Here is a 27,425-nt window from a genome sequence, read left to right as displayed (position 1 = left end):
CAACCTGTCGTTCGTTCGTCCTCAGTGCAGGGCAACAGGTAAGTGTTGCTTTCAGCATGGTGCCTTCCTTCTTGTTTTGCCTGCCCATCTCATGGCTGTATAGGCTGACTTTCTGACCTGACTAGATCTGGCTTTGTTTCTTAGAACCTGTCCCTCTGTCATTTTCTTTCCCGCACCTATGTCTCTTCCTGTCTTTCCCTGTTTTCTGCTTCCCTTTCTCTTTTTCCCCTCTTGTTTCCTCTTTGTTAGTTTACAAGATCATTCACTTTACTTCATCACTCTCTGACACTCTAGTTTTCTCTTATTTTTCCTTTGTCTGAGGTCTATAGGTATCTTCTCCTCTAAATCTCTCTCTCCCTTTCCATCTCTTTCTTCTACTCTGCATCTCTCAGTCTCTCTCTTTCTGTGTCTCTCTTCCATTCTTTCTCTTGTCTCCCAGGAAGATGTCTTGATGCTATTTTTCTTGCACTTCCCCTTTCCTCCTTCACTCTGACTCCTTGCTTGGCAGACAGCAGAGTCCAATGGATCAAAGTTTAGAGGGCAAGAGGTAGGGAGAGAAAACAGAGTGAATGTGGGGTGATGGGAATAATGAATTGAAGGGAGAGATTTGAAGGAACTGAGAGATGAATAATTGCCAGAAATAAGGGGAGATGGTAGGAGAAGAATTCTGTGTCACTAAAAGGGCCTTATCCTGAAAGTCAATAGATTTAGTTTCTCACCCTAATTCATTGTGAGGCAAATCATTCATCCTTTGTAAAAGAGAGCTTGGCCTATGATTTGGACAACCTCATCTAAGTTTGATTTTGTGGTCTTCTAAATTTTTCTGTTTCTAAGAATTTCCTATTCTGATTCCAGGAATCTAAAATTCTCAATGCTTCTTCTGTGATGGGGAGAGGGTGCTAGGAAGGAAATTAAAGCCTGATGCTTCCAATTCTTGAAGAAAAGTGACCATATCCCTTTCAGACTTAACTGATTATTTCAAAGCAGGCTACAAAGGGGACAGAAGGGTCAAGGAAAACAGCAATAGATGGTTTCTGGCTTTCTGCTGGGGTAGAGTTATGGTTGGCCCCTCTGATCTCTGGTACTATAGATTGGCTGCTGACACAAGAGAGGATTTAAGGTGTAGGGAAAATCTAGTAATGCTGTATAACTTAGACCAAAATTTCACCATTATCACTTTGAATGAAAGCATTGTTCTAAGACCCCAGCAAAGATTGGTGCTTAAGTTGTTAAATGATGGAATGAATGAATGAATGTTCATCAGTGTCTGTAATTCCACTTCAGTTAGAAATCTGTTCCTGTGATAAAGGCATTGGTTACAGCTCAAAGTCAAACATCCTGGAAAGGGACCTGGACTAATAAGAGAGTGGATTAATGTGTGGAGTCAGGCTGTCAGTCAGGAAAATATGTAGTAATATTTGAATCACAGATCCACAGTGGTTAAGTTAGTAGGCTCTGGAACCAGACTGTGTGTGTGTGAGTGTGTGTGTGTGTGTGTGTGTGTGTGTGCTCAGTCATGTCCAACTTTTTGTGATCACATAGAGTAGCCCACCAGGCTCCTCTGTCCATGGAATTTTCCAGGCAAGAAAAACGGGAATTGGTTTCCATTTCCTTCTCCAGGGGATTTTCCCAACCCAGGGATCAAACCCACATCTCTTGTATCCCCTGCATTGGCAGGCAGATTCTTTACCACTGAGCCACCTGGGAAGCCCCCTGGAACCAGATTGATTAGGTTCAAATCCTGGTTCTACTACTTAGTAGCTCTGTGACCTGGACAGGTTACTTAATCTTTTGGGGCCCCAGTTTCCTCATCTTTGAAATAATTTGGAGATTTTGGATAATTTGATAATTTGAATAATTTGGAGATATTAAACTAATCTTTGATATTAGTTTATATATCACAGGATTGTCATGAGGATTAAATAAGTCAATGTATGTGAAGCATTTACAAAGGGGTCTGACACAGTGAGAACTCTGAGAGTGTTTGACTGTTAGAATCAGATGGAATCTATGGAGTTATCTAGTCCAATGTCTGTGGAGAAACTGAGGCCCAGAGAAGAAAAGTTCAGGGTTCAATTTCATATAGTAAGTTATAACAGAATAAGGACAAGAATCAGGATTGAGACAAGAGCCAGCTTTCCAGACCTGATCTGGTATACTCATGATGTTAATTCCCTTAGCTATACCTTCCCTTTCCCTATTCAGAAAATGTGAATGTAGGATCTAGGATCTCTAAGCTCTACAGCACCCCATTCTTCTTCAGTGAAGTCACCCCCTGATGTTATCATTTCTGCTCTAAAGCCAACCAGACCATCCTTCCTTTACATGGTTTTTTTTTTTTTCTGTTGTGAGTAGCCTGACCAGACCCCTGGCTTGGAGAGCTCAGGCCTGAGCCCCCAGCACTGCCCTGAAGACCGGGACTATCCTGGTGTGCTGGTGTGCTTGCTCTCCCAGTGTGGGCCCTGCCCAGCCATGCTGATCACCATAAAGCCTTAACCATACCTGCAAAAAAAAAAAATTAGACAACAGTTTTTCAGTATTTACTGTTGGATGGGTACTCTTCTATATAATTTGTATAGATTATTTTACTGCATCTTCACAACATCCCTGTGAATTCGAATATTCTTGTTATTATCTACATTTTAAAGATATAAGATGTAGAGCTTAAGCATGACTTTTCTAATACCCCAGGGATAGTGAGTAGTAGACCAAGGATTCAAATGCAAGTAGTCTAGCAAGCTGTGCTCTTAATACCCTTAATTGCCTAAAATACTTCTTTGATTAGATTTTACTCACTCCAATCTCAGGATAGGTAGTAAGATAGAATGGAAACAGAGCCTAAGGTAACTACACTACAAGATTATGAGTCATAAAGATGGGCAGGCAGAATGAGACAGAGCAAATTCCAGGAAAGGAGTATCAGAACAGAGAAACTGGAACTGAAGCTTGAAAGAGCTTGATAATTCAACAAATTCCAAGAAGTAGCCTACATTTCCCAGGTCCTGAGTATATATCATGGCTAAAAGCCTGTCAGAGGTGACATGTATTGAACTTCTGCTTTTAGCCTTGGGGTGGGATTCATCATAATCCCAAGGCAGGACTGGACCTTGCTTCCAATATTGGGGTATTTTCTTCCCATTACATACCCCAATGTGGTCATTATTTTCATTAATGTTGGGGAAAGGAATTTGCAGGAGCCTGGGTCCTGACCATCTCTTTTGCCTGCCTCTCCCTTGGCCATTCAACCCCCCTCACCACCAGTAGCCAGGGCAGCCCCAGCCAGATGCACAGACACGATTCTAGAAAGGAACTCCTTTTCTCTCCCACACCCTAGTCTCAGCTTGGGGAGTGGTCAGACCCAAAATGTGATAAACTCTGAGAGCCTTATCTGTGGTCTGCAGGCTCAGCCCCAAGCACTTTAGCCTTTGCAGGCAGGCAGGAGAAGGGAAGCTCATATACCCAGATATGAGGGGGGCATAAAATTCAATTCATTACCTACCATATGAGGTAGACATAAATATCTTACATTTGGCTACTGATGAAAGCAGAGACCCAAAAGGGGAAGTAACTTTCCAAGTACATCCAACAAGGAGTTAGAGAGCTGGAACTGAAATAAGAAAAGCTAACATTTTCTTTTAGGCATTTTCCCAAAATCTTAACATAAGTTTCATTTAGTCTTTTTAATACCACTTGGCCTTTCCCAATTTCAAAATCTATATATCCTACTCCATACACCAACCTATGCTCTTATGACAGCCTGTGAGAGTTGGAGGGAGGATACTCTGCGACGGAACAAGGGAAAGAGGTTGCTTTGTGAGTTAGAAGGAGGGTGTTTGTTCTGTGAGATCTAGAAGGGAGGGGTATTGCTCAGTAAGAGATGAAGGATATTGCCATATAACAACATGGCATGAGCTCCTCCTGTAGTAGAGGTGTTGTTGGGTTCTACTCAGTAGCTCTCCTGGTGGTGGCAGTCCCTTAGTCTTCACACATTCCTCCATCTTTCCTCCATTATCCTGTCCCACATTTTGGCTCACTCTCTGATGCTGGATGCTGTCCTTTTTCTTTTAATCTATTTCTCCCTCTTGCTATCTGTAGCTCTCTTTCTTTTTATATCTCTCATTCCTCCCTCATCCCAACCCCCCACACACCTTAGCCATCTCTCTGTCTCTATCCTTTGATCTTGTCTCTACTCCCTTCCCCCTGTCACTGTCTCACTCTCATCTCTCTCAGTAGGGAGGGCAAATTCCTTTTCCCTTAACCCTTCTTTGTTGTTCTCCATCTCCACAGTCTCTGATAGAATTTCTCCTTTACCTTTGTGCTGACTGACTCTCTGCCCCTGCTGGATTCTCTCCTCTCCTGCTCTCAGTTTTCTGAGTCTTTGTATATTTCTGCATGCTCCTTGATTTTTACCTCATGTCCCTTTTTTGTCCTTCTGTCTATCTGTTTCTAACTCTACTTCTGGTATGTTACTCAATCTCTCTCCTCCACCCTTATCCTCTCCTCTCTTCTCTTTTGTCTTCCCTTTCATTCTCTTTGTGTCATCTCAGTCTCTTTCCCTGCCTCCTGTATTTTCCATCATCCTCTTGTCCTCTGTTTTTTGGATCAGTCATCTTCTTCCTGTTCTTATCTCTACCTGTCCCCTTTCCTTCTGACTTTGATCTTTCTCTCTCCTGCAATTTCTATTGTTCTAACTCCATCACTACCATTGCACCTTTGTTTTCTATTACTTTCTGCCTTTTATCTTTCTTAACTTTTCATTTCTTGTGACTCTTTCCATATTCTTTTTCCCTCTGAGTCCCTGCTCATTCATTAATTTATTCCCAAATTCAATAAACATTTATTGAATAAGTATTTAATAAATTCAATAAATACTTATTTAAATTCAATAAATAGTTAATAAATTCAACAAATATTCAATACATATTTAAATTCAATAAATATTTATTGAATAAATTTGGATAAAATATTCAATGAATATCTGTTTTAGCCTCTGCCTCTTTCATTCACCAATAGATGTTTCCCAGGTCCCTTGGGGCTTGGCTTGTTTTCACCTATATCTCTATTTGTGCTTTTCCAAAATCCAGGAGCAAATCCAAAGATAGTAATATACCAGTCTGGTGGAACATGTACCCTTTCATTCTATTCCCTGAATCTACTTAAATTGGTACCTGTGGCCTCAAGCTTGTCTCTCTGGCTGGGCCTGCTCAGGAAAGACTCCTGGCTAAGCCTCAGGAGCCCTTGTCAATGGCATCTGTCTGCATTAGCAGGTTGAATCTTCATTTGGCTGAGGCCAATATTCTTAGAGTCTTAGCCTTAAGTGTTGATCAAAGGGTTGGCGGGTTGTCAACTCTTATTCTGCCACGCACAATCATACTTCAGTGATCCTTACCATCACAGAGTGGGTCAGTAGCCAAGTCTAAAACAATCAGAATTCAGGCTTTCTCACCTCCAGTGGGAACTCATTTCTTTACCTCTTTGGTCTAATGATCGGTTTCCTGTTTCTTCCTCTCAGATGCCCCTTGGTACATTTTAAGATTGGGAAATTTCTTACCCTGAAATAACAATAAAGGCATTTCTGGGGAGGGGAGCAAGCATCAGGTGAGAAGCTAAAGGCAAAGTATCAAACATAAGAATGACCCTTGGCTTTTGGCCAGGCCTTCATAGTGGAATCTCATCTCTTCCATATCTTATGCAGAACTTCAGGCTCAAGATGGTGACAGCAGCCATGTTGCTACAGCGTTGCCCAGTGCTTATCCGGAGCCCCACAGGCCTCCTGGGCAAGATGATTAAGACTCACCAGTTCCTGTTTGGTATTGGACGTTGTCCCATTCTGGCCACCCAAGGACCAAGTTGTTCTCAAATACACCTTAAGGCAACCAAGGCTGGAGGGGGTAAGAAGTCACTGCTGACAAATGGGGGAAAATGTCTGGGTTCTAGAGATAAGACTCCAAGTCATACTGGTCATCGTTACCGAATAACTGGGAGGGTTCATGTGAAAAGTGTCAGTGAAGAATAAGCTGGCCTAAAAATACACCTCACTTCTGACTTACATCAGTATCTCTAAAAAGAGTCTCATTCTCATGCCCCTCACAATCTATATACTCCAGTCATGCTGAAACTACTTAAAATTGTCTGGATTAACTCTATCATTTTAAGTTCCTATGTCTTTGCTCCTGTCAAATGACTCTGTCCCATTATCTTTTCCAGAGCATCTCAAACTTCTCATGTGACACCATCTCCTCTATGAAGTCTGCCTAGACTTCCAGCCTGTCCAATTCCAATTCTGGGTCATGTCCCTTCCCTCTTCTAGCCCATGTCCTCCCTCCCATCCCAGCATTGTTCATAATGTGTCTTCAGTATGTGCCATTTCCAACAACTTAGGAACTCCCTTAGCACGGGGACCAGATACATCCATCTCTGTGTCTCTAACATAGCCTCAGATAGAGCTTTTAGATATAGTACATCTCAGTGACCATTGTTAAATTTACAGCTAGAAACTTATAGCTAGAAATTCACTACCACTTACTCTCTTTGCATAGATTCTCCATCTTGGGCCAAGAGCCACTGTCCCTTCATGCTGTTGGAACTCCAGGATGGGAAGAGTAAAATTGTGCAAAAAGCAGCCCCAGAAGTCCAGGAAGATGTGAAGACTTTCAAGACAGGTTGGAGTTAAGTTCCACCTCATCTTACATCTACACCTAATGCTTGATTTCATTTTATCATGGTCCTGAGCTAGGCTAATCCAAAGGCAACTGATACACATTCCATGATGGAAGTCCAATCTTTTCTAGGAGAACCATGGTAGGCAATAGCTTAAACTGTGCACTGAAATTCACCCTCCCCAACACATACACATGCTTCTATAACTTAAAGCTACTAGTCTAAAATGCGCCCACTAGAGTTCTGCCTCCTCTCTCCCAAGTGACTAAATGGATTCCAACAGGCTGGGCTCCCACATATAAGCAACACTACTCTATGACAATCTGGATTTGCATGAAAGAGTAAGTTTTGGAAGTAGATACATTCTTTAGATGAGTATTGAGGTCAGCTCAATTCAATTGGTGCAAATCATTCAAGATAATCATACTTGAGAGTTGGCCATACTGTCAACATCTTTCACAGAAATTTGTGGGATATAATTAAGAGTAAAATTTTCAAAATTGAATTCTAATGACTTTCAGAAAAGAAGAGTAAGGGACACTATCCTTCATCTATCTTCCAAGTGCAAGACTCAGCATTGCTGCTCCAGTTATCTCACCCAAGGGAAAGTCCTAGTGAAGAAAAGTGTAATTCACCTTATGGATGGTTTCATGACATATAAGTCTCCACTTGAGGAAATGAGAAAAAGCTTACTTTTCAGAATATTTCTTCTCTCTGTACAAGGCTTCTCTACTTCTTAACCTTGAATTTCTATATGTTGTATTGAGTTTAAAGAGGACAGCACATGCTTTCTTTCCCTCCCCTCCCTCTCTTCATGGCCAATGGATCCCATACTCCCTCTCAGACTTGCCCATCTCTCTGGCCTCAACCAGCCTGAGGAAGCCATTCTCCAGTCCCCAAGAGCCAGAGAAAAATTCAGAGAATGTCACACACCTGATTCAGGACAACATGGCCGGTGAGTTTGCTGAGGTGGAAGTAAAAGGGGGTAGGAATATGGAAGGAATGCTGAAATGCTATGCACTGACACAGCAGAGGAAATGGCAAAGAATCACTTTAGAGCCCAGGGGAGTCTGAGTTTAAATTTTAATGCTTGCACTTTCTGGATCTGCATGCTTTGGAAAGTAAGTCATTTCCTTGCAGTGAGATTTTAATACCTCAACAAGTTATTACAAGAAGGAAATAAAATTACACTTACAGAAGTGCCTCTAACTTGTTATGAAGCTTCATTAAATATTAGATATATTCCTATCATTTCTTCTCCATGCTTCCCTCAGAAACACTCAACCTTCACAGAGAAATTTTTCCCCCTGTCTTGTGCGTGTTTATAATAATTTTTCATAACAGAATTTGTTTTATTTTCCCAATACAAAATGAATATACAGAGGGAAATTTAAATCAGAGCTCCACCATCCACCATTAATTTTTTTCTTATATTTTTTCCAGATATTTTCCTATGACTAAACACATACAAACAAAACTACACTTCCCTCCACATACATGTTTTTATTAGAAATGTGATCTCATTCCACCTCGAGTTTGCTATTGTTCTTTGTTCATTTAACAATATGTCATGGGCATTATTCCATATCCCTAAACATAGAGCTACATAATAATTATAAATGACTGAAATGTGTTCTGTAGCATGAATGCAACATCATTTAGTCAACCAAGCATCTTCATGTAATTATACCAATTTTTATGTGTATTCTTCCACTTTATATTGTATGTTGGTTTTACATACATATAAATGTACCCAAAGATAATATATAGTATTCTTAGACTATATATGGCTATACTAGAAACTAGTTAGCTATTCCTCAATTGGGTTGCTTCCAGTTTTTTCTCTTACAAACATCCTTGAATGTACCTCTTCATGTAGATAGGTAAATGTTTCTCTACAATAGACACTAAGAGGTGGAAATCTCAGGATGTGAAGGTGTACACATTTTCAATATTAATAAATATTGCCAATTGGTCCTCCAAAGTGGTGAACTAATTATCAAAGAGAATCCACATTCTCACACACTCTCTAGCACTCAATAGTATCAAACTTTTAAATCTTTATCAATTTGATGAATAAAAACTTGTTTTTGCAGTTGATTTTCTCTGATTAAGCACTTTTTTACTACATTTATTGAATGATCTGGTTATATTCTTTGCCCACTTTTCTATTGGGTTAAAATTCTACATAGTAATTTTCAGAGTTTCTAAAACATAAATTCTGGATATCAAGTTTTATGCTAAACATGCTGCAAATATTTCCCTAGGTATGTCAGCATGTGCATTTTAAAAACTCTTGGTACATAATTCCAAACATCCCTACAGCAAAGATGTTACTAATGTACACTCCTACCATATAAGTTGCCATATGCAACAATCATGATTTCTGTCTCATGGATAGAGTTCTGGAGTTTAACAAGCCTGGTGGCATACATTATATTTCAATCCTAAAAATAAGGTTGCTCCATTTTGTAGTGGTTAAAGAAGTAGACTCTTTCTCATCTGTAAAATGCAGATGCTAATAGAACTTTCCACATAGGATTATTTTAAATAATAAATGAAATAATATCTATAAAGTTACTAAGAGAGGGTATTACATGTAATAGGCACTTATTAAACTTTGGCTATATAATATTATTTAAAATTATTATTCTTACTACTACTACTACTATATTACAATAGTCACAATAATAGTACAATGTGCCAGATATTAGCTTGGATGTATTACATTCTGTTTGTCATCAGATGGTCATAATTCTACAATGAAGATATTATTAGTCCAATTTTATAGGTGAGGAAATTAAGACTAAGCAGATTCATGACTTGCCAATATTACACAACTATGAATTAGCAGAACTATGACTAGAACTAGACCCATCAACACTCTTTCCACTGAAACTTGAAGTGGTACTTCTGGAAGGAGGGTGCCATACTAACTTTGGGAAAAGAGATGAGACCATGCAAGGGGTAGGAGGCCTGAATGAATGTATAATAAGTGAATGAGTCAGTGAGTAGGCAAAGGGGTGGTTGAATTAAATAGTAGAGCATTAATGTGACCCAGTAAGTTAATGACTGATCAAATAAATGAATAAATGGAAAGAGAACTGGAGAACTCCAAATCAATTGCATTAAATAAAATATGGACTAGCCAGGAAGTAATTTAAAATGAATTCTTTTCATCCCCATCTCTACTCCCACAGGAGACCATGTCTTTGGTTATGACCAGTTTTTTAGGGACAAAATCATGGAGAAGAAACAGGACCACACCTATCGTGTTTTCAAGACTGTGAATCGCTGGGCTGATGCATACCCCTTTGCTGAACATTTCTTTGAGGCATCTGTGGCCTCAAAGGATGTGTCTGTCTGGTGCAGTAATGACTACCTGGGCATGAGCCGGCACCCTCGGGTCTTGCAAGCCACACAGTGAGTAGTAGGGTCAGAGCCATGATGAGCCCACAGAGAGATATCCAGAGAAGAGCCAAAGCCACACATAGAAGGAAAAGGCAGAGCTGATGGTGGAAACCTGGGTTCCACCCAACACCCCTTTTGTCCTAAGGTCTTTCAACAAATCTAATCCTTGGACAGGAACTAAGTCAACAAGCCTAGTTTTCCAAACTCTTTGGTGTCCAGTGCTACAAAGGAGAGGATGAGAAATCGAACAAGTTGCACTCTCCATGAGTTCTTACTCTGGCTACAGAATGAGTATTACCAGAGATGGTGTGCAACCTCCTCTAAAAGATCTTCCAAACTAATCAAGACCAATCTAGCTTCTCTTTCTCTCCCTGAGTGCTTTCAGCCTAAGAAGGAAGGTCCATTTCTCCCCATCAGCCCCATACTGACCTCTACTTTGTCATATAGGACACAACTCATAGAGAATCTCTAAGTCAATATTGACCCCTATCAAGGAAGAGAAATCTACAGTTTCTCAGTATCTGACAAGAGTTTTTTCTCCTTGCCTCCCCTGTTTTCTCCTGGCCAGAGAGACCCTGCAGCGCCATGGAGCTGGAGCTGGTGGCACCCGCAACATCTCGGGTACCAGTAAGTTCCATGTCGAGCTGGAGCAAGAGCTGGCTGAGTTGCACCAGAAGGACTCAGCCCTGCTCTTCTCTTCCTGCTTTGTGGCCAATGACTCCACTCTCTTCACCTTGGCCAAGATCTTGCCAGGTAAGCCCAGAGCCAAAACTTTGTTCAGGGCTAGTATCCTGCATCCAGGCTTACTGTCTCCATCAGCCCTTCCCTGTCTTCTGAGTTCACTTGTTCCCATTGCCCTTTGTTCTTACTCACCCTGAATACCCTCAACACTGGATGACTATATCCTAACCTCACTGAAGGGTAACATCATAAATTTGTCATTTCCCAACTCAATTGCACTCAACACTTATAAATAGTCCTTTTATATCCCTATATCAGCTTTTTCAAACTTTCTTTCCCCTTCTAAAACCTGTGGCTACCTCCTCCTTCACTCTTAGCAAATAATCTCACATCTTACAACACAAATAAAACAGAAGCCACCAAACAGGAGGTCCTTTAACTTATAGCCACTAAACCCACAAATTTATCTCACTGTTCACCTACCCTTTTTCATTCTTTCCTTTCACAAATTGAAGACACATCTCTCCTTCTGCCTAAAGCTAATCCCTTCACTTGTACACCAGATCTCATCTGAATCCCATCTTCCCACTCTCCCATCCTCTAACCAGTAATGTCCTCAACTCATATGCCTATCATTCTTCCATCATAGCCCAATCCCAGATAAATGCAACTCTCCACCTTCTCTATGTCAATACTGGTATTATATAATTACTTAGATGAGAGCCACTAATAATTCATGGTCCCCAACCTCTACTGTCCTCTATGCTTTCTGACAATCCAGTTTCCCTAGTCAGCCCTCAAAGTCACCAAGGAAACTTTGCCAAACCTCATTCTCTTCAGCTATCTTACACCTCCATCTCACCTCCACCCACAGCAGATTACTTCATCTCCTACCACACAGAAAACAGAAGACCCTAGGCAGCAATGTCTTCAACTTCTTGCCTCAAACTACCTATAAACTCATGAGCATTCTCACATGGCCTCTTTTCATTCCTTATCTCCTGTCACAGTAGAAGAGGTGCCATTTTTCTTGTGGACTAATTCTTACACTGGGGCTCTGTGTGTACTCTACCTCATCAGGAATCTTGATCTATGAATTCCCTCTCTCCCTCCTGTATCTTTAACCTCTCCTGCTCTTTAAACATATTGAAGTCTCTTGCATCTCAAAAAACATTTTTTTCCTCTTCACTCTCTAGTTACTGCCATTCTGTCTCCTTATAACAGGCAAACTGCTTGAGAAAAGTCTCCACACTTGCTACCCATTTCCTCACTTCTTGAAAAAATTTCAGCACACTATAAACATCTCTACTGCTTCTTAGAAACTTTTTAGGAGACCACACATAACCCCAGCTCAAGCCAATATCTTTGGAAATGTCTTCAGTGAACTCCTTCAGCCATTAAAATTCAACTTCTTTCCATTTCCTCTGCCACCATCCTAAGATCAACATCATTTTCCTGATTTCACCTTTGCCTTCCTACAACATATTCTTCACAAGAACCAGATGATATTTTAAAAATAAAAGCCCATCTTTGTTATTCCTCTGCCCCAAACTCTTTAATAGATTCCCACTGCCCTTCTCTTTATCATGTCTTCTAAAGCCTTCAATAATCTGGCCTCTACCTACCTCTTCAGGCTCATCTTTTGACACCTCTCCTCACATTCTTTCATTCAGTAATATACTAATTCACATATTCATTCACTCACTTAAAATTCAGTAATTCTGTTTTTTAATCCATTCATTCAAAAATGGTTTGCTTAACATCTACTGTACACTTAGCCTTAATCTGGGTACCAGAAACAGAAAGATAAAAAGCTGTGGTCCCTGCTCCCAAGAAACTTCCAGTCTACTTATCTTTCACAGAAGGTTCTCCAGGAAGGCATGCCTGATTTCCACAGGTAGAAGTGATCCCTTACTCTAATATAAGGCCACAGTTCCTTGATGTCAGTGCAGGTTCAGGGGCCCAGGAATCAATTCCATCCACCAATCTCCCATCTCTACTTGTTCTCCCACCATTGTCCAGTAAAAAGCTCTATATTCCTCAGGTCCTAGACAAAAGCCTCCCCTTCTTTAGACTTAGCTTCCTCACTTGTACATTAAAGTGGCTAGATTCCATGGTCGCCAGTTGCCTTTCTAGCTCTGACTTGTCATGAGGTTATGATTCAAACTGTGAAAGTCTAAGTATCTACCCTGTAACTATGAGCAGAGGTATGCTACCTGGAAGAGGTGGGATTTCATCTAAATCAGGAAGAATATACCATCAGTCCACGTTAACAAACATTCCCTGGGATAAACTCCTTTCTAAGGCTTAATCTTGGTGTCTGGGAACAGGAACGTAAGCCTTGTTCTCAGGAAACTCTAGAGCATTCTTGGGAAATTTAAATTTCCTCCACCCCAGAGAATCAAAGCCCAAGCCAGGGTTAAAACGCCTGGAGAGAAGAGTGTAAGGGTCAGAATTTCAGGGCAGAGGAGTTCTTCCAAGAGAGGAAGAGGTGTTACAATGGCTTCCAGAGGAGGGAGAAGCTGAGCAGAGGCTTCAAATGGAGGAAAGGATTAGTTCTTTGGTCCTGCCAAGTAAATCTTGAAGTTGAAATATGAATACTGGGATAGAAGCTTAAACATTATGCATCTGGTTCTTCAGGATGCGAGATTTACTCGGATGCAGGCAACCATGCTTCCATGATCCAAGGTATCCGCAATAGTGGAGCAGCCAAGTTTGTCTTCAGGCACAATGACCCTGACCACCTGAAGAAACTTCTAAAGAAGTCCAACCCCGAGACACCCAAAATTGTGGCCTTCGAGACTGTTCACTCCATGGATGGTAAGCATATGTGTGAGTGTTTACTAACACATGTTTACTAACGTTGGTCTCACAAAAACTATGATGATCATGATAATAGCTAACATTTATAGAATGCTTATTATGTACCAAGCAAAATTATTAGTATTTCACATGTATTAATTCACTTAATCTTCACAACAATTCTGAGGTAAGTGTTATTATTATTTCTATTTATATGAGGAAACTGAGACACAAAGAAGTGAAGTGACTTGCCCAAGGTCACATAGCCAGTAAATGCCAAAGGATGGAGGCAGCTATTACACTGATTTCAAAGGTTAAGAAACTGAAGTACAGAAAGAGTATCCAAGTTACCTTGGCTGGCTCAGTAAACCAGTGCCAAAGTGAGTATCTGAACCCTAGAATGTATGAGTCCAATTCCTTCATAGGATGCTCCTTCCATTAGAAATGTTGTGCAGATCAATCATCCTAGTGTCTGGTTCCTGCGGCAAAAATTTTCACAAACCAGTACCTGGGAGACTTTTTAGGGTCCAATATGTAGCCCTGGAATCAAAACAGGTTTTCAAGTCAGACAGAGCTTGGTTCAAATCCTACCTCTAGCGCTTACCAGCTCAGTGAACTTGGGTAACTCTTTAACTCTCTGAACTTCAGCTTTCCTCAAGGTAAAATATCTGCTTGAAAGACTTAGAGATGATGGAAGACATTCTATTGATCACGATCTAAGTAGAAATAAATCACCTTTATCATCCTACCTCTTTCCTTTCCCCAACTGAAACAATGCTTAAATCATTGTATTGTTGTCCCTCTTAGGCAAAAGTCATCTATTTTAGGCATAATCTTCTGGGTTTATTAAAGCTAAGAGGTCCTCAATTCATTTCAACTTGTCACTTTTCCAAGTGAAACAAAGGAGAGTCCACTGTACTCTCTGATTTAGCCAGTGTAAATGCCATCACATCAAGTAATGGTGATGCACAAGCTGTTGAACCAAACTATCCATGTTAAAATCCCAGCATGACAACTTACTAGCTTGGATAAATTTCTTAATTGCTGTGTCTCAGTTGCCTTATCTTTAAAAATTGAGATGATAATTAATAGAGTAGCTGAGAGTACTTAAGTGAGTGAATATATATAAAAACTTATTGTCATGCCCTCGTCCACATTTCTACTACCAGCAATGATCATATTTCTACCACTGAGACTACTCTAATTCATTACTTCTTTAGTGAAAACCAGAAATAATGAATGTTGGGACCATTCTACTTCTTTACATTTGCAAACGAATGGTTCTTTATTTAGTGAATGGTGAAAGCCCTGCCAAAACTGTCAATTCAGGGCTGAATTCCTCCCATTGAAATGATGCTTGAGCCATTACACTGTCCTCTTAGTCTTGGACTCCAACTCTTGTGGTTTTCTCCCCTCCTGTTGTCCCACCAGTTGCTCACAAACTTTAATCCTAGCCTGGAGTCCCTGTTCCCACATGAAGAAGTTTCTGTTGTACTCCACTTCCCTGCACCATTAGTTTCCAGGAATGGGGAATGACAGATATATGGGTTCTTGTATATGTAGAGTGGTCAATAAGTCTGTGCATGAAATTCACAGACATCTGAAGACCTTATAAACAATTATCAGCATAGGATAACAGGGGAAAATGGTAAATATGCACGGAAAATGTACAGGAACATACAGATTACTTCTAATTCACTTTCATTCAATACATTGAGACTGAGTCTATGGGAGGGTACCCTCAGGTAACAACATTGACAGAGATGAGAAAGAAATATATTCCCACAGAGACAGAAACAGAGGCACAGAGAAACTCAGAAAGAGACAGAGATACAGAGAAAAAAGTCTAAAGTCAGAAAGGTAGACATGAAGGGATACAAACAATAAGAAAGAGAGGACAAAAGTGAGAGAGGAAGGTGAGTGAGGGAAGGGGGGAAGGAGGGAGAGAGACACTGATAAAGAGAAGAGGAAGGGGGGCGAGAAAAACAAAGACAGAGATAGAAAATACAGACACAGAAACAAAGTTGGAAATAGCCATAAGAAGAGAGAGTGGAAAAAAAGTCAGAAAGATAGAAATATGGTAGACCAGTGAAAAAACGATATTGACACAGCTGACAACAGCACTTGACAGAGAGGGTGAGTGAGATCCGAAAACATTAACCTGGAGAAAAAGGAGAATTTTTTTTAAATTTATTTAAACAAAGGCATCATATAGGCTAGTGCCAATCCTTGATGGAAATACACAGACTTGTGTGTGGGGGGGAAGGCAGAGAGAGGCTGGCAAATATCATAAGCAAGAGGACAGATATTATCAGAATGAAGTAAAAATAGAAAGACAGAAAAGTAAGCCTTAATCACAGGTTGAGGAAAATGCACACACACACAACTTGGGTGGGAGTAGGGTGAACTCAATCAACATATATGAAGAGGTCTGGCATAGTCCCAACTAAGAGTGCACAACTTCCCCCTTTCCCAATCTATAGTTGTTATGCACCACAAATTCCATGCTGGGGATGGAGCTGGAGAAGGGTTATATCTACCTCTATTCTTGGCTTTGCTCAGGTGCCATCTGTCCCCTTGAGGAATTGTGTGATGTGGCCCACCAGTATGGGGCTCTGACCTTTGTGGATGAAGTTCATGCTGTAGGACTGTATGGGTCCCGGGGTGCTGGGATTGGGGAGCGTGATGGAATTATGCACAAGATTGACATCATCTCTGGAACTCTTGGTGAGTGAGTCCCTTGGGTTACCCTTATATACAATCCAGAAAGGAAGTCCCTAGAAGAACTTTTTCTTCCTCCTCCACAAAGTTGCAAAAGCTATTTGGGTAGAATTAATGGCCCAGGCTATAGAACACTTGGATTCTCTCCTCCCACTCCCATCCCACTGCAAAATTTCTGACAAAGTCTGGGAGAATTTTTTTGACAAGACCCCTGAGCTGGGCCAAATTACCAAGTTCAACTCAGTGAGTGGAGTTGTAGATCAAAACTCCTTTCCCACCCCAGTTCCAAGGTCCATTTAGCTCTACTTTTGGATCTAACCAGTTGAAGGTCCCCACCCAGCTCCTGCGTATCTGGTCATTACACATGGCAGGGCTTGCAAGTCCTATCTCAAAGTAGCACAACTATCAGCTCTGTCTGCTTGTCACCGACAAGAAAGATGATAAGGGAGTCTGGAGCTCCAGCTTCTAGTGTGCCGCCTTGAGTTACCCTGTTCCTCAGGGGGCTGATAATGGGATCTGTGCATAACCTCCTCATTCTCCTCCTTGTATCCAGGCAAAGCCTTTGGCTGTGTGGGTGGCTACATTGCCAGCACCCATGACTTGGTGGACATGGTACGTTCCTATGCTGCTGGCTTCATCTTCACCACTTCACTGCCTCCCATGGTGCTCTCTGGGGCTCTGGAATCTGTGCGACTGCTCAAGGGAGAGGAGGGCCAAGCCCTGAGGCGGGCCCACCAACGCAATGTCAAGCACATGCGTCAGCTACTAATGGACAGGGGCCTTCCTGTCATCCCATGCCCCAGCCACATCATCCCAATTCGGGTGAGAATCCCACATTGCCCATTGCCTTCTCCACCATCTCTCCTGGGAGCCTTCCCGCACCCAGCAAACTGAAACCTATTCCTATCAACTGTTTTCTTGTTAACCATCCTCCTTATCATCGGTTTCTTTCCCTTTTTGAAAAATTTTCAGTCATTCTGGATTAACTAGTCTTTTTTTTTTTACATTAGCTACTATCTCATGCTTAGTAGACTGTCCTGTTCCTTGGGCTAATTCAGTGTTCCTTTGAAAGACTACTTTTGCATATATGTTTAATTAACCCACTGACAACACGCCAGAAGTTGCTTGGGGTTTTATCTTCTTACTCAGAACTACCCCAAATTAACATACTCGCTAAGTATGCTTCCTCTGCAAACAGCTTCAAGACAAGGTCTCTAAAAGCACTTCTACCCCCTTTAATTTTTAAATTGAAGTATAGTTGACTTGGGGCTTTCCTGGTAGCTCAGCTGGTAAAGAATCTGCCTCCACTGCAGGAGACCCCCGTTCGATTACTGGGTCTGGAAGTTCCCCTGGAGAAGGGATAGGCTACCCACTCCAGCATTCCTGGGCTTCCCTGGTGGCTTAGATGGTAAAGAATCTGGGTGCAATGAAGGAGACCTGGGTTCAGTCCCTGGATTGGGAAGATCCCCTAGAGGAGGGCATGGCGGCCCACTCCAGTATTGTTGCCTGGAGAATCCCAATGGACAGAGGAGCCTGGCAGGCTACAGCCCATGGGGTCACAAAGAATTGGACAAAACTGAGCTACTAAGCACAGCAGAGCATATAATTAACTTACAATATTGTGTTAGTTTCAAATGAACAGCAAAGTGATTCAGTTACATATTTTTTTTTCAGATTATTTTCCATTAGTTCACTGTGTTATATAGTAAATCCTTGTTGCTTATCTATTTTATGGGTAGTAACTTTTATCTGTTAATCCCATCAGTTCAGTTCAGTCACTCAGTAGTGTCCGACTCTTTGCGACCCCATGGACTGCAGACGCCAGGCTACCCTATCCATCACCAAGCCCTGGAGCTTACTCAAATTCATGTCCATTGAGTGGTGATGCCATCCAACCACCTCACCTTCTGTCATGCCCTTCTCCTCCCGCCTTAAATATTTCCCAACATCAGGGTCTTTTCAAATGACTCAGTTCTTCACATGAGGTGGCCAAAGTATTGGAGTTTCAGGTTCAGCATCAGTTCTTCCAATGAATATTCAGGACTGATTTCCTCTAGGATAGACTGGTCAGATCTCCTTGCTGTCCAAAGGACCCTCAAGAGTCTTCCCCAACACCAAAGTTCGAAAACATCAATTCTTAACCACTCAGCTTTCTTTATAGTCCAACTCTCACATTCATTCATGACTACTGGAAAAACCAAAGCTTTGACTAGACGGACCTTTATTGGCAAAGTGATGTCTCTGCTTTTTAATATGCTGTCTAGGTTGGTCACAGCTTTTCTTCCAAGGAGCAAGCATCTTTTAATTTCATGGGTGCAGTCACAATCTGCAGCGATTTTGGAGCCCAAAAAAATAAAGTCTGTCACTGTTTCCATTGTTTCCCCATCTATTTGCCATGAAGTCATGGGACCAGATGCCATGATCTTAGTTTTCTGAAAGTTGAGTTTTAAGCCAACTTTTTCACTCTCCTCTTTCAAGAGGTTCTTTAGTTCTTCGCTTTCTGCCATAAGGGTGGTGCCATCTTCATATCTGAGGTGATTGATATTTCTCCCAGCAATCTTGATTCCAGCTTGTTCTTCATCCAGCCCAGCATTTATACAGCCTTGACTTACTCCTTTCACAATTTGGAGCCAGTCTGTGGTTCCATGTCCAGTTTTAACTGTTGCTTCTTGACCTGCATACAGGTTTCTCAGGAGGCAGGTCAGGTAGTCTGGTTTTCCCATCTCTTGAAGAATTTTCCAGTTTGTTGTGATCCACACAGTCAAAGGCTTTGGTGTAATCAATAAAGCAGAAGATGCTTTTCTGGAACTCTCTCACTTTTTCAATGATCCAGGGGATGTTGGCAATTTGATCTCTGGTTCCTCTGCCTTTTCTAAAACCAGCTTGAACATCTGGAAGTTTATGGTCCACATACTGTTGAAGCCTAGCTTGAAGATGATCTGAAAGAATTTTGAACATTACTTTCTTAGCGTGTGAGATGAGTGCAATTGTGTGGTAGTTTGAGCGCTCTTTGGCATTGCCTTTCTTAGGGATTGGGATGAAAACTGACCTCTTCCAGTCCTGTGGCCACTGCTGAGTTTTCCAGATTTGCTGGCATATTGAGTGCAGCACTTTCACAGCATCATCTTTTAGGATTTGAAAGAGCTCAATTGGAATTCCATCACCTCTACTAGCTTTGTTCGTAGTGATGCTTCCTAAGGCCCACTTGACTTCACATTCCAGGATGTCTGGCTCTAAGTGAGTGATCACACTATCGTGATCATCTGTGTTGTGAAGATCTTTTTTGTATAGTTCTTCTGTGTATTCTTGCCACCTCTTCTTAATATCTTCTGCTTCTGTTAGGTCCATACCATTTCTGGCTTTTATCGAGCCCATCTTTGCATGAAATGTTCCCTTGGTATCTCTAATTTTCTTGAAGAGATCTCTAGCCTTTCCCATTCTATTGTTTTCCTCTATTTCTTTGCATTGATCACTGAGGAAGGCTTTCTTATCTCTCCTTGCTATTCTTTGGAACTCTGCATTCAAATGGGTATCTTTCCTTTTCTCCTTTGCCTTTCACTTCTCTTTTCACAGCTATTTGTAAGGCCTCCTCAGACAGCCATTTTGCCTATTTGAGTATCTTTTTCTTGGGGATGATCTTGATCCCTGTCTCCTGTACAATGTCACGAACCTCCATCCATAGTTCTTCAGGCACTTTGTCTATCAGATCTAATCCCTTGAATCTATTTGTCACGTCCACTGTATAATCGTAACAGATTTGATTTAGGTCATACTTGAATGGTCTAGTAGTTTTCCCCACTTTCTTCAAGTTAAGTCTGAATTTGGCAATAAGGAGTTCATGATCTGAGCCAGTCAGCTCCCGGTCTTGTTTTTGCTGACTGTATAGAGTGTCGACATCTTTGGCTGCAAAGAATATAATCAATCTGATTTCAGTGTTGACCATCTGGTGATGTCCATGTGTAGAGTCTTCTCTTGTGTTGTTGGAAGAGGGTGTTTGCTATGACAAGTGTGTTCTCTTGGCAGAACTCTATTAGCCTTGCCCTGCTTCATTCTGTCCTCCAAGGCCAAATTTGCCTGTTACTCCAGGTGTTTCTTGACTTCCTCCTTTTGCATTCCAGTCCCCTATAATGAAAAGGACATCTTTTTGGGGTATTCATTCTAGGTCTTGTGGTCTTCATAGAACCATTCAACTTCAGCTTCTTCAGCATTACTGATTGGGGCATAGATTTGGATTACTGTGATAGTAAATGGTTTGCCTTGGAAATGAACAGAGATCATTCTGTCATTTTTGAAATTGCATCCAAGTACTCATTTTGAACTCTTTAGTTGACTATGATGGCTACTCCATTTCTTCTAAGGGATTCTTGCCCACAGTAGTAAATATAATGGTCATCTGAGTTAAACTCACCCATTCAAGTCCATTTTAGTTCGCTGATTCCTAAAATGTTGATGTTCACTCTTCCCATCTCCTGTTTGATCTCTTCCAATTTGCCTTGATTCATGGACCTAACATTCCAGGTTCCTATGCAATATTGTTGTTTATAGCATTGGACTTTACTTCCATCCCCAATCACATCCACAACTGGATGTTGTTTTTGCTTTGGCTCCATCTCTTCATTCTTTCTGGAGTTGTTTCTCCACTCTTCTCCAGTAGCATATTGGGCACCTACCGACCTGGGAATTTCATCTTTCAGTGTCCTATCTTTTTGCTTTTTCATACTGTTCATGGGGTTCTCAAGGCAAGAATACTGAAGTGGTTTGCCATTCCCTTCTCCAGTGGATCATGTTTTGTCAGAACTCTCCACAATGACCCGTCCATCTTGGGTGGCCCTACATGGCATGGCTCATGGTTTCATTTAGACAAGGCTGTGGTCCATGTGATCACATTGGTTAGTTTCTGTGATTGTGGTTTTCATTCTTTCTGCCCTCTGATGAAGAAGTATAAGAGGGTTATGGAAGCTTCCTGATGGGAGAGACTAACTGAGGGGGAAACTGGGTCTTGTTCTGATGAGTGGGGCCATGCTCAGTAAATCTTTAATCCAATTTTCTGTTGATGGGCAGGGCTGTGTTCCCTCCCTATCATTCCCATACTCCTAATTTATCCCTCCCTTATACCTCATTGTTGTTTAGTCACTAAGTCATGTCCAACCAACTCTTTTGAGACCCCATAGACCATAGACGGCCATAGGCTTCTCTATCCATTGGATTTCTCAGGCAAGAATACTGGAGTGGGTTACCATTTCCTTCTCCAGGGAATCTTTCCAACCCAGTGATCAAACCCAAGTCTCCTGTATTAGCAGGCAGATTCTTTACCACTGAGCCACCTGAGAAGCCCCTCTTTCCCCTTAGGCATCCATAAGTTTGTTTTCTATGAGTCTGTTTCTGTTTTGCTTATAGATTCATTCGTATTATTTTTTAAGATTCCACATATAAGTGATATATTTGTCTTTCTCTGTCTGACTCACTTCACTTAGTATAATATTCTCTAGGTCCATCCATGTTTCCACAAATGAAAATATTTCACTTCTTTGTGGCTGAGTAATACTCAATTTTATGCATGTATGCACATATGTATGTGTGTGTGTGTGTATACACACATACACACCCTACATGTTCTTAAGCCAGTTATGTGTTGATGGGAACTTGAGTTGTTTCCATGTCTTGGTTATTGTAAGTAGTGCTGTTGTGAACATTGAGATGCATATATCTTAAGTCAGATTGCTGCCACTGAGCATCTCCTTGATAAAAGATTCTAGACTTGCCACTGACTAAGCCTCTTATGAAAATATATGCCCCTAAATTCAGTGGAGTTCCTTAATCTGATTCCCTCCATCTACTTAATAGAGCTAGCAATAGTGGGGCCAGGGGAGCAGATACTGACAAGCTTTTCTCCTGGGTCCAGGTGGGTGATGCAGTGCTGAACAGCAGGATCTGTGATCTCCTGCTCTCCAAGCATGGCATCTATGTGCAGGCCATCAACTACCCAACTGTCCCCCGGGGTGAGGAGCTGCTGCGCTTGGCACCCTCCCCCCACCACAGCCCTCAGATGATGGAAGACTTTGTGGGTAAGTCCTCAACATGGGTGTCTATAGCACTCTTCTTTCCTTCAGCCCCATTATCTTAAGAAGTTGACAATGGATGTCATTCAGTTTAAAAATATATTTCTGAAACATCTATTATGTGATAGACCCTATACTAGGGTCATAAATGAATGAGAAACAGTTCCTATACTCACAGGGCTCCAGTTTGGTTGAGGAGACCATAGCAGACTCAAACAATGACTTCAAGGAGTGATTGAAGTTCAACAAAGAGAATGCATGGGGGAGCTGTACGAGCAGAAGAGGGGCCTAATGCAACCTGTGGGATTCAGGACAGGCTCTTAGTGGAAGTGACAACCTGAGCTGAGTCTTGCAAAGGGGTGTGGTATTGGACCAAGAGAAGAAAGAGGATGCAGAAGAGATATTCCCAGTATAAGCAAGAGCATGGAGAAAGGCAAGGAAGAGGATGAGAAGTAGCCTTGGACATATCAAGAATAAGCAGATATTACTGGATGTAGGAAAGTAAGAATGGAATAAGGGAGGGGAGTGTTTACCTATGAATCTACAAAGACAACACACAGTTTGGAGGCTTGTAGAGCTGAATAGCTTGGGTTTTACCCTTAAGGTGCCCAATTCACCTAAAGTTTACTGGATTCCTTCTGGGTACAGGGCCAGCATAGAGCAGGTTCTTATTCTACCTATAGACATACAGGCAGTTGATGGCATAGCAAAGGAGACAGACCTAAACACGGGTGGTACTGGTCCAGTGTGGTGAGCTCCAGTACTCTTGGAGCTAAAAGGAGAGTGCTCATTTATGGCTGGACAGGGTAAGAAGGGTGAAATTAAGTAGGCTTTATAGGTAAGGAAGTCCTTCTGCTGTACCTTGAAGTACCTGTGGTATGGTGTAAGAAGGATATTTCAGAACAAGGGAATTCATTAAGCACAGACCTAGAGATAGGAAAACGGAGGGCATACATTAGCTACAGCATTCTGTTTGTCTGGAGCATAGGCAGAATGAGAGTACTGGGAAAACAAGACAGGTAGACATCATTCATTCATTCATTTAAAAGCATCAAATAATGCTAGCCAACACTTATTAAGTACTTACCATGTGTCAAGAACTGTTCTAAATACTTTACATGTATTAAGTTATCTAATCCTCATGGGGTAGAGATGGTATTATTAGCATTTCCATTTTATATATGTAGAAACTGAAGTATCAAAATATATAGTAACTGGTCCAAAGTCACACAGATACTAGGTTTGAACTGGAGAGTCTGTTTCTACCTCCATGCTCATACCACTAGATCTATTACCTCTCTGAGCTAATGACCTAGACTTCTGGACCTCTTGCTCAGCCTTCTTTGCACTAGGCTTCAATTATAGAGCTTTCAGTATTCTCAGTTCTCTAAGTGTCCACTTATGCTGGGCTTTTGCAGGAAAGAAATATGAGAGACATTCACCATGACTCCACCAGTCAGTCCTTCAATGTCATAGCCAACCCATCATGAAATCTTGCAAATGTTCTCTACAATCTCTCTCAAATCTCATTTCTCCATTGCTACTTCTTTAATCCATGTGAATGTGATTTCTTCCTAACTAACTTTCCTACTTTTCTCTAATCCCTTATCCGTACTGACCATCAGAGGGATTTTTCCTAAACATCTGACCATATAGCCCCCTAGTTTAAACCTCTTCATATTTCCCTACTGTCAAGACTAGAGCAGTGGTCTCCAAGGTGAGGTATGCAAGATCATCCATAGGGTAAAGGGATTTATTACAATTGTATATTTACTTTTTGTCTTAAAAAATAGGAAATTAAGCATTACTGATACTGATCTCTAATATATAGACAATGATATATGTATGTAGCATATAAAAAATATATACATTGGAGGTAGATATTAGAACTTTTGTACTAACAGGATATATAGCCCCCGAACTGGAGACACTGGCCTGGAGAATAGTCAAACCTCCTTGGAATAGCATTCAATGCCTTCAACATGGTGATCTCTATGCTTTCTCTTCTTCCCCACATTCATTATATTTCTCTAGCTACTCTGAATGACTTACAGTTCCCTCACTTAATTCTAGCCTCTTACCTCTGGGATTTTAATGATGCTTCCTTCTCAGTGGAATACCTTCCCTCATCCGTTACTCTGACTTACCTCTTTTCATCTTCTAGATGTAATCATGCATCTTTCATTCATTCTTTCAACATATAGTTACCAAGTATCTATTGTGTGCTAGATACTGTTTCAGGTGCTGGGGATTCAGTACTAAACAAAACAGACACAAAATCTCTATCCTTCTGGAGCTTACATACTAGTAGAAGGAGATAATAACAAAAGAAACACTTAAAAATAAGTGCAAATTAAATAGTATGGTAATTCTAAGCATTTATGGAGGAAAATAGAGCAGGAAAAAGGGGATAGAAAGTGCTGGGGATGGGTACAGGGGCTAGCTTGGAGAGGAAGGTTGCAGCCTTAAATAGAGTGCTATGGATAGAGACCACCAAAGTGACACTTGAGCAAAGATATAAAGGAAGTGAAGGAGTCAGCTGGGAAGAAATCTAAGAGAAGAGCATCCTAGGCAGAGAGAACAGCCTAAAACAGGGAAGATCCTAACAAAGCAGTATTCCTCTTGTATTTGAAGAACAATAAGTAGATGAGTCGGAGAAGGCAATGGCACTCCACTCCAGTACTCTTGCCTGGAAAATCCCATGGACGGAGGTGCCTGGTAGGCTGCAGTCCATGGGGTCGCTAAGAGTTGGACACGACTGAGCGACTTCACTTTCACTTTTCCCTTTCATGCACTGGAGAAGGAAATGGCAGCCCACCCCAGCATTCTTACCTGGAGAATCCCAGGGACGGCGGAGCCTGGTGGGCTGCCGTCTATGGGGTCACACAGAGTCGGACACGACTGAAGCGACTTAGCAGCAAGTAGATGAGTATGGATGGAATGGTGTGAATAAGAGGGAAAGAGATAGAAAACTGAGGAGCAGCAATATGGACCAGACTGTGTAGGGTACTGCAGGCCACTGAAAGGTTATGGCTTTAACTCTGGAAGTGAAAGAAAAGTGAAGTCACTCAGTCGTGTCTGACTCTTTGCGACCCTGTAGACTGTAGCCTACCACGCTCCTCAGTCCATGGGATTTTCCGGGCAAGAGTACTGGAGTAGGTTGCCATTTCCTTCTCCAGAGGATCTTCCCAACCCAGGGATTGAACCCGGGCCTCCCACATTGTAGGCAGACGCTTTACCGTCTAGAAAGCCTTCTGAAGGATTTAAGCAGATGAGTAACATATCTGAATCTGATTCAGGTTTTAAGAGTTTCTCTGACTTCTATGTTGAGAATAGACTGAAAGAGTGGGAGCAGGGAGATCCATTAGGGGGCTACTGTGATATTCCAAGTTAAGAAATGATGGTGACATAAGAAGGGATTAAAATTCCCAAGCCATTGGATGTCACATAGTGAAGATTTTGCTTTTTAATAAAACATCTTCAGAATTAAAAAATGAAAAACAAATGATGGTGGCTCAGACCTGAGGATAGCATTGGTGGTAAGAAGTGGTCAGATTTTGAAGGTAGAACCAATGGTTTTTTGCTAATAGACTGATGTGTCATAGGAGAGAAAGAGAAAAATGAAGGATAGCTCAAATATTTTTGTACTGAGCAACTGGCATTGCCATCAACTGAGATGGTTAATGCTGAAAGTAGGGTAGACTTGGTGGAGGGTAGGGAGATCAGTAGCTCAGTTGTGCTCATGTTAAGTTACAGATGCCTATTAGATATCCAGGTGAAGATATGGAAAGGCAATTGGATATACAAGTCTAGAATTCAGGAAAGAGCTTTGGGCTAGAGATGAAAATTTCAGAATCACCAGCATATACATGGTATTTAAAGCTATGAAACTAGATGAGATCACACAGGGAATAAGCATGAAAAAGAGCCAAGGACAGAGCTCTGGGACACAACTGAGGTACTTCTGACAGAGAGGTCAGGTTCTGTCCTCTGGGCTCCCCACTCCCTCTAGGAAAACCCCCTGACCCAGGCTCCCAGGTCACAATACTGATGACACTGTGTGTTTACTGTCAGTGTCATCTTCCTCACCAGGCTGAGTTTCCAAGTAGATGGATTCACTTCTTGAGTTACAGCATGTCATGTACTTAGGGAGTGGTTCAGGCCAGGCCAGTACAGCTTCAAATTATGTCACATGAGTGCTTCTCAAACTTTTATACATCACAGCACCCATATACAAATGGTAATATTCATATCACACAATGGAGCAAACTAACGAGGCTGTTTCTAGTTCTGAGGTATCTCAAAGGGTTGAGGGGATCAATATCTTGGCACATCTGTAATGTGGCACAGGGATTAAGACATATTCTAACCAATTATTTCCCCCCCTTCCCCTCGTCACCTTCAGAGAAGCTGCTAGATGCCTGGACTGAGGTGGGACTTCCCCTCCAGGATATATCTATAGCCGCCTGCAATTTCTGCCGCCGTCCTGTACACTTCGAGCTCATGAGTGAGTGGGAACGTTCCTATTTTGGGAACATGGGGCCCCAGTATGTCACCACTTATGCCTAAGAAAGCAGCTGCTTTGGATCCCCACTCCACCTGCACATTCACTTGAAGCTGGGCCACCTCCTGTCCTCTGCTTTATGTGCCTTTAGCTGACTTGAGTCTGAAAATAAAGAGCAAAGTTTAGCATTTGTAGCTCTTTTGTTTGACAGAGAACAGATAACTGCATTACACCTGTCTCCCTCAGACAAGTGGCAGAACCATGAGGAAACCACTGATCACCTGTTGATCTGACCATCACATTTTACTGAGAGGGAAACTGAGATTCAGAGAGAGGGAGAGGCCAAAAACTACACAGTGAGTTGCAAAAAGAGCCAGGACACTTGGAAGATTTATATTAAATGGCTCTTTCCCCATGGTTTCACCAAAAATCCAGGGATTGACTCTTCATTCATAGACCTGAAAACTCTGGCCCCAGGTAGCCACTGAAGCAAGGAGATGGAATCAGCCCAAACCAATCTGCCTGGAGGAAAGGAGTGGTTCCCCAAAAGCTTGAAGGTATTTCCCAACAAAGAGAAGGGATATTCT

At 41.6% G+C, this 27,425-nt stretch overlaps 1 protein-coding gene across 2 annotated transcripts; it reads left to right on the top strand.

The window, feature by feature from the left end:
* On the top strand, positions 1-27,036 carry ALAS2 (5'-aminolevulinate synthase 2). 2 transcript variants are annotated; one of them, XM_081564258.1, is made up of 11 exons: positions 1-38; positions 5,696-5,891; positions 6,540-6,662; positions 7,505-7,615; positions 9,861-10,083; positions 10,640-10,824; positions 13,393-13,572; positions 16,117-16,281; positions 16,829-17,097; positions 22,178-22,340; positions 26,740-27,036. In XM_081564258.1, exons 2-11 carry the CDS (start codon positions 5,711-5,713, stop codon positions 26,901-26,903), a joined length of 1,764 nt encoding a protein of 587 aa, XP_081420384.1. In that variant the 5' UTR covers positions 1-38; positions 5,696-5,710; the 3' UTR covers positions 26,904-27,036. The 2 variants fall into 2 exon arrangements, with proteins under 2 accessions (XP_081420384.1, XP_081420385.1); XM_081564259.1 differs by lacking the exon at positions 7,505-7,615.
* The last annotated feature ends 389 nt before the right edge of the window (positions 27,037-27,425 follow it).

The sequence above is a fragment of the Giraffa tippelskirchi genome, chromosome X (genome assembly GCF_054371585.1).
Source record: "Giraffa tippelskirchi isolate mGirTip1 chromosome X, T2T-mGirTip1v1.2.pri, whole genome shotgun sequence".
In the NCBI taxonomy this organism is placed as follows: Eukaryota; Metazoa; Chordata; class Mammalia; order Artiodactyla; family Giraffidae; genus Giraffa; species Giraffa tippelskirchi.
Note: the sequence above shows the minus strand (reverse complement) of the source record. Positions and strands in the feature narration are given on the sequence as shown.